Source organism: Rhamphochromis sp. 'chilingali', assembly GCF_963969265.1.
Source record: "Rhamphochromis sp. 'chilingali' genome assembly, chromosome: 12".
Classification (NCBI taxonomy): Eukaryota; Metazoa; Chordata; class Actinopteri; order Cichliformes; family Cichlidae; genus Rhamphochromis; species Rhamphochromis sp. 'chilingali'.
The window spans coordinates 2,941,044-2,949,469 of NC_137939.1; the positions used below are offsets into that span (position 1 = coordinate 2,941,044).

General features: G+C 41.9%; 1 protein-coding gene across 1 annotated transcript; it reads right to left on the bottom strand.

Annotated features, from left to right (window-relative positions):
* Positions 1-890: 890 nt before the first annotated feature.
* On the bottom strand, positions 891-3,796 carry neurod4 (neuronal differentiation 4). Its single transcript, XM_080898674.1, has 2 exons — positions 3,612-3,796; positions 891-2,686 (listed from the first exon to the last, which is right to left on the bottom strand). Exon 2 carries the CDS (start codon positions 2,678-2,680, stop codon positions 1,622-1,624), a length of 1,059 nt encoding a protein of 352 aa, XP_080754800.1. The 5' UTR covers positions 2,681-2,686; positions 3,612-3,796; the 3' UTR covers positions 891-1,621.
* Between the last annotated feature and the right edge of the window lie 4,630 nt (positions 3,797-8,426).

The window sequence follows — 8,426 nt, forward strand, 5'->3', positions numbered from 1 at the left end:
TTTACCATTCAGTAAAACTGGATGAATTATTGGAAAATGAGTTCTTGCCCTTCAGTGTTTTGGCATGAGCTACATGGGAAAATGGGACACATGGGAGAGAAAGCCAACGATAGAGGCTCAGAGCTGTGACAGGTTCACCTGTTCCCCGGAGCAGTTTTCCCATGGCCCACAACAGCCTCCCGCCTGACCTGATAGAAACCCCGGAGCAAGCCTTTGAATGACATCATGCACAGACTCTTTCTCTCTCACACACACATGCACACACTCATATCATGCAACAGATCTCTATTTCCCAGCCACAAAGTACTCCTTCATCCAGTCTTGCTGATTTCCCCTTTTTTTTTTTAGTTGGCACACTCTTCTATTGTAAAATGATTTAGAGCCACAGAAATCTAAATATACTAATTAGCTATCTGTGTTGTTTGTGTAATATTTATTTTGCATGTAAAAATGCATTTATGAGTACAGAAAAATGCCCAATACTGCACCTGCTGGTAATCGTGACCAGATTACAGGGATATTCTGAAAATGATGCATCTAAAACGATGCACAAAGCTAGTGAGAGCGATGTAACAGCTGTCGCTGACTCACATTTATTTATTTTTTAAAACCAGAACTTGTAATTTAACTGAAATTGTAATCGAGTTGATGAAAATAATTTGTCCTCTGATGTGAGGGCTTAGCAAAAAGAGTCATCTCTGTATTATCTACTGTGCTTTATATATAAGTGTAATACTAAAACGCAAAAAGAAATCTAAATGAATGAAAACATCACTGTACCAAGCTTGTGTTTACAGCCAGTTAGTGCATGCGTTTGTCTTTCTGTTAAACTAAAATGTAAGAAATGGATGAGAGCATAACATCACAAAAAGACATGGCACACGTGTTACTATGGAAATAGCATATAATATAAGAATATTTATTTAATTAAGTGCGAAACAGCAAAATATTAACAGTACAGTATGACAAAAATTGTGACACCAAATGAACAAGTACCTGAAAGACTTAAAATAAATAAATTAAATACAGTACAGCTACCAGTGGCTGGCATCAACCCAAGACAGTGAAACAGAAACTGTGCTGAGAAAAATATAAAACAGACAAGACATTATCAAAATAAATATTAAATACAGGTATAAATAAATGCATTGCTTTTCTTAAATTCAGAAGGAAACTGGCTGTAGGCCTCAGTGCACAATGGGGGACTTTTTGATCAATTTCTTTTTATACGTAGACGTGTAAATAATAAAGTATTTGTTCAAACATAAGCATCTGAATAATGCTTCAGCAAGGACATCTGATTTGGTAAACTAATTTTTACTTCAACTCTTTAAAAACTGACGGAGCAATGTGTTCAAAAGAAGATTAACATATAAACAAAAGTGAAATAAATACAATAATAAATGTTATGGGTGCATGTTTCAGGTAGATTGAGTTGAGGTGATGAGTCTTCTCTCTGAGCATTCAGTGCTCTCCCAGAGTACTAGACAACATAAAAGCAAACATTTTTCTCTATACACTCAGTACCACAGTCATCCTTTTTTTACAGCAGTTTATACAGGAGCAGTGCTTCTACTCTGGCTATTCATAACAGTCACTCATTCACTGGTACTATCACATTTCAGATGGTACCCATGTGAGAGGTGATGAGGTGAGGGGGAGCAAAGGAGTCAAAGGCCACATCCAGGGGCAACTCGTAGCGAGAAGCCTGTAAGAGTGGGTGGGCCTGAGGCCCCCCTGGTAGGCTGCCTGTCGTGGACGTGGGGTAATGGTGGGATGAGAGGTAGTGAGCATGGTGGGGTGTGTAGTTCCTCTCTGACTCATGCGGAGATGGCTCCTGCTTCAGGGCAAAGTTGCCACTGATGCTGAGTGGGGGAGTGAGGGGCCCATCGTATGGAGGAGTGCTGCTGCTGCACTCGTTAGGGGAGGGGTTGTCATATACAGGCCCCTTGAATCCTTTCATTTGGAGGAGGTGCGATGCCTCGAGGGAGCCGTAGGGTGGGCTGGGAAGGCCTGGGGATGGGTAGCTGAGGGGATGGCCAGCCACCATACTACCCATTCCTGGACCTCCACACTTGTCTTCCAGCTTATTAAGAATCATCGGACTGGGTCCCAGCTGCAGGCAGCCAGCCACAAGGTTGCTGGTAGGCTGGGACAAACCTTTACACAGCATCTCCACAAATCCATGACTCTCTGGGGACTGGCCACTTTCCAGCACCTCCGACAGAGCCCAGATGTAATTGCGGGCCAGCCGCAGAGTCTCAATCTTCGACAGCTTTTGTGTCTTAGAGTAGCAAGGCATCACTCTGCGCAGAGTATCCAGAGCATCATTTAGCCCATGCATACGAGAACGTTCTCTGGCATTGGCCTTTATTCGCCGTGCACGAAACCTCTCCTGTCTAGCTTTGGTCATCTTCTTCTTTTTAGGGCCTCTCCTTTTGGGAGCATTTTCTCCATTTGGTCCATCCTCTTCATCCTCTTCCTCTTCCTCCTCTTCTTCCATATCCTCACTACCCAGTTCTGTGCAGGAGCGGAGGCGACCCCCTACAGTCAGGCCATGGCGCCCCGTCAATTCTGGGCTTTCATCTCCATCCTGTGAGCTGCCGTCATCATCGAGCCAGCTGAGGGAGCTCACCAGCTCACTCACATCCCCACTTTTCCCAAATGATTTGGTCATCATTTTGATCTAAAGAAAAAGAGCCCACACAACAAATTCAATACTTTGGGATTCAGTGTCTGTGAATGTAAATCCTTGAGGCTATTTCCCCATAACGTGATAAAATTGTATTATTATTTATAACTGATGGGTACCAGAAGAAGCACACACTGACTGAGAGTGCTCTCATTTCAGCAGGGCAGTATGGACAGATCACTTATATGAAGTGCAAGCACCTCTGTCGCATAACAGTTCTGAAATAAATCCAGTAATTATTTCAAATCAATCTCACTGTGAAATTTGGATATTAATGAATAAATGGCTGTTTTCAGAATGAGATGGATGAGTGGTTCCCTGCTGTTATTCTCCAGTCTTTCAGAGACGCTGTCAATCTGGGACACCACGGGATTTACTCAGTATATAAAGCTCAAAGATTAAACAAGCAACATACAAATCAACAAACATGTAACCCCCCAACACACACACACACACACACACACATTTCTCTGTTAGAATACCTTCATTATTATTATTATTATTATTACCGGTATTATTATTATTATTATTATACTTTTTGCAGAGCAATCTATATCGCCCCAAAATCACATTTTAAATGTTATTTTGTACTTTAATGTTAAGTGAAACGAAGAATATTTGTTATTGTTGTGCAAAAAAGTCCTACTTTGTGATTTTTAAAGTAATTTAAAGTAACTTGTAGAGCGAACTTTGGGCTCGTAATTCTGTCTTTACTGTACATCCCACTGAACATAAAAAAGATAGAACTGTAAATAATAGGATGATGCTTGGGTGATTTGAAAGGTTTTCACAGCTGTAAATAAGCTTAAGAGTTTTTTTCTGCAAAAATTTCATGTGTTAAATTTATTAGCTCTAATGTGAGCCATATGGGTTTTTTTCTATTTCTTTCACAAGACTTGGACATAAAATGTCAACTCACCTGTTTGGGATCCGTTTTCGCTTCGTTCACAACAGATTTTTAAATGTTAAACAGACTAATAAAAGAGTGATAAGTCCACAACTGCTGTGTTTCTTTCTTCGCGCACCGGCCAGTGTCCCTTAATCTTCTGCTCCCTCAGATGGCCATGAGTACGCTTGGAACTTTCATCTCCAAATGACACGATCGGGCTGATATTCTTTTTGCCTTTAACCGGCAAGTCCCTCCCTCTGCCGCCCCACCCACCGTCAACTTATCCAAACGCGCGTGGCGTGCTCGTGACCAGAAGTTTTGGCAAATGTGCAGCGAGCGAGAGAGTGAGACAGGGTACATGCATAACATTTTTTTTAATCATGAAGTTTTTTTTTTTGTTTTTTTTTTTTTTTTAATCATGAAGTCCGTGAACTACGAAAGGATGGGTGTATAGGACGTCAGAAATGCACAGCGGCCAACAAAGAGGAACTTGAAAACACTTGGTAGCAGTTTAAGGAGCACATGCAGTGTTATTTAGCATCTTACAGCCTTTCATAAGACTCTTTCCCCAAATGTGACTTTGCTTATACCACTATCTAAAAATATATTTATGTCTAAAACAAAACTAATCATTTTCCAATCTTCTGCTAATCCCGCCTTATCCTACTTTTTTTTCTAATTTTAAGTTGTGTTGCAAAATTATTGCCGCTATAGGTCTACAAGTACCACGATTGCGCGCAAATTGAAATATATGTTAAAGCTATTTTTTAATAAAAGAAGAACGAATAACTCAAACTCAATAATAAACTCAATAATTTCCCATCACAGATTTCAGTATTACGCAGGAGTTTGCTGTTAGATTTCCAATCACATCTGACTTGAATGAAGATCTCTTGTTGTTGCCCTCAAATCTGAAAACACAGAAATCGTAAAATCCACTGGACTGTTTGCTGCTGCGCGAGTGTGTTAACCATCGTAATCGATTGTCTATCTCTTCATTAGTCGGTTGGATTATACATTTTCCACTTCATTAAACGCAGTGTGGGCTTGATCTTCAATGAGTTAAGAGACGCTCTTCCTTATGTGCGTATTTAAGTGATTTTGACAGCGTGGTGTGCGGAGAGCAGGTGTGTGCGCTGTTCAACCACTCATTCAATTGTTTCCTTCAATTTTTAGCGTCATATTTGGCCCCAAGGAGTTGGCAATCTGATTACTTAGTCGATTGGTCCTGCGATCGAGACACATTTAGATCAGCTATGCTTATGAGAATCCATTTGGAAATGTAATCAGCTACACCGTCTAGTTACTGGATTATCAATGATACATTTGGCTTATGACTAATTGCTTTTATGCTTTGCTTTCTATGTCGTTTTTTGTTTGTTTGTTTGTCTTTTGTTTAAACTTTAAACACGTACAACCTAACTTTTCAGTAGACTCTTTGAATCAAACGCGTAGTCCACGTGACGTGAGTTTACGTCTTTTATTAGGCTTCACAAATCTTATGTAAATATTGGTCATTTTGCACACTTTTAACTACAAATGCCAAAGCACGAGATACGCCCGCCAGTCGTCGTGCGTGGCGAGCCGCAGCTCAGTGGGGGTCTATTGTTACAACCGGCCACTGACAGACGGGGTCTCGCGAGTCGCACGTGCCCCCGCATTGATCCCAATTGTGCGCGCGATTGCGCACAGCTGTGCTCGTGACTGAACCTTTTCGACTATCCGGTGAAGTTTCCTTGTTTTTAAGAGCAGTATTTCCGGGGGGAAAGATATAATCACGCGATTAATTGACAAGAAGCGCTTGAAAACAGGCACTTATCAAACGATTTATTAGACACAAGCTAACAGATGGCTGAATATGGGAGCAACTGGGGGGTGGGGGCATCTGTTGCTTGGATGCTGAGGCGTCACTCGCGAGTAGATGTCTTGTGCTTGAAACAGTATTTATCTACCTCTCTAATCACTCCTGGTCAGTGCACTGGCCATAAAGGTATGTGGACAGGAAGATAAGCCTTGTCCTTTGTGTATGTGGCTAATATGATGTGCCCAAAGCTCCCCTGGTGGATGCACTTCTACACCCCCAAATACATACACTCTCCTTCTGTCCCAGGAGTGTGAGTATGGCCACGCCACACCTGCAGCCTGCATGGGGAATTGGAGCCTAGCAGTCTCCGACAATCCCCATCGGTTTCCCAAATGACTGACTGACTAACGGAAAGGGAATTGCCCTGCTCCCATTTAAGCAATAACATAGAAAGCCAACCTTCCGGAAGAGGTCATGATGAACACAGATGATCTGAACCAACTTTTGACGAGTTTGCATGATTTGAACTTGGGATAGTTCTACATATTTATCTTTGCAACAAGTAAAGTTAAAGTAGACAAGTAAAGTTACACAGTCTACTGAACTGACGTACTGTGTTTCAAAGAGATGCATTTTAATAATGAAGATTTTGTGAACATAAATCAGATTTTAATGTATGCTTTGATTTGATTGATTGGCCAAAAAGAAATGCATTGTCAGCTTTGGCATGAGCTGTCCAAGACAAGTTTATGTTCACGACTAAAAGAGTACCAGCCCCACTTTAGCTTTTTAAGTGCTGTTGTTGGTATTAATGGGGGCAACCCCATTCCGTACAAAAAACCACTGCCACAAGTGAGTTGTCTCGCGCTCTAGTCCCCTGGGACTCCGAGTGGAATGGGAGGGATTGGTGCACTGTGCTGACAGATGGGTCCTTGTTCCGTCTTTTTCTTCATCTCTATCTCCCGCTCCCTCTTTTGCTAAAACACAGACACACTCACACACACCAAGACTGCACGAATACAATAGAAATTAAAGCTCCACATGCTCCCTGGCTCGCTCCTGAAAGCTGAGCCCCCTTGTACGCATAAAAGATGCAGCAAGCTTGGATTTGTGAGAGGAGCTGGCATGCTAGTTGGGGTGATGTGGCACAGGGCGGTTAGGCTAGAGAGAGATGCAACTTCACTGTTCAGAGTTTAGTGTCCTGAGCCCATTTGTACTATGTATGATGCAGTTTTCTCTCTACGACTGGCAGCATCTGATTTCAAGTTATTTTATGTTGCGTGTTAAGATGTCTTAGTCTTCCTTCCATTTGCTGTTCATTGTGGCTGAATACAATTACAAAGCAGACTTCTCTGAATTTTTTATTGTAGACTTGGAAAGATCTTTAAATGAAGTGTTTCTCCCAAATTAAATTGTGCAAACTAAATGTAAAGAGCTCAGAGCTCAGTTGTAAGTTTTCACACTTTTGCAACTGCGGCCCATTTACATGAACGTCCTACTGCTGACATTCAGCATGGCAGACTGAATAAAGGTGTGTGTGCAGCCATTCTCCACAGAAAAGTGTACGGTTTATTTATCCTGTTGTGTCTGAACATAATTCCATGTTCAACTTGATACCTTTTTTTTCTGGAAAATCCCTTGTTATATCCATATGGTGCCAATAAATTAGAGTCTCCTGGATCACAAAGGGCATTTAGATAAGATCAGGCAGCATTTCATCTCCAAAATATGAGTAGATTGTTTGCAGCTTATTCCTCTTCCTTTGGGCTAATGGATTTGGAAAACATTCCAATCGAGCAGAAATGTGCCTACAGAATGGGAATCGGGCCTGAGGGCAATTCTCACTAAGTGGGGAGAGAGCCATTAAACAAAGGTGCCTGTGGTTTCATATTCAGGATACTTTACAACCTCCGTCCCAGGACATCAACAGTGTTTTTCGTTGTGCTGTTAGAGGGGGCCGAAGGGAGGGAGGGGGGGGTCCATCTGCCATGCTGCCGGTCCTCTGGGAGATGGGCATATCCCAGGGGTGTTTTGGAGAGAGAGGGTCTGAAAGGATTACACCCAACCACTAATCAACGGCAGTAATCTGTGGGCCCCCAATACAAAATCCCCTTTCAATCCAAACAACAATTTAGGATAGACGATAAAATCTGAGTATACAGACATTCAACTGACATTGAACAACCTGATAAACGTGATGACAAATTCAGGTGATTTTTTAATTGGGAGAATCAACTGCGAAGGTGTGATTGGCAAAGAGCCATAGTGTCTCTGTGATCAGGTGCAAGTGTCCCACAAGTGGCCTAGTCTGAAATCCCAGTGTGACCATTATGCAAATACAGCAACTAGATGAGCCTACAACATAAATTTGTCTAACGGATAAAAGCACTTTTCTAATCAGATCTGGATGCAAAAGGTTTTTCTTTTTCTTATAATACATTTGGTTAAAAAAAGAGAAAAATCAGTTAATAAATCAAAATAATATATATGCATTAGCCATGATATTATGTAATTATTTATACTTCTTCTTCTTTTTTAGATAAAAAAAGGTTTGTATGTCCATTAGAGTGAACTTCTAACAGCCTATTTTATGATGTTATAAGGTGAGCCCTGCAGATCGCTTCTCCTTGAACCTTATCCAAATACTCTGTCACAGCAGGAACCTACAAGGTGCAGCTGCTGAGCTGCTGTCCTGGCAGGTCTCTCCTTCCAGTGAAGAAATAGCAGGGAATCAAGTTGCCACTAGTTTCATTGTTCCCTGTCAGTATGGTTTTGATGTCTTGGGCCTGGGTGGGGTCTGGATTTGGTAGTGGTGGGTTTAAATCTCCACAGGACTATAGAAGATGCTGCCTAATGATGGTGCCAGTCCTCCAGGGCATAGGGAACTGGAGCATCCTGGCCTGCATCTCCACTACCTCCTGCAGAATACCCACTGGCTAGGCAGCCTCTAAGCTCCCTCTATCCCCATAGCTTCATTGTTCAATGGGCCCGGCACTGTCAATATTAAGCCTGGCTAATGTGATCTAGAGGCAGCTGGAGCA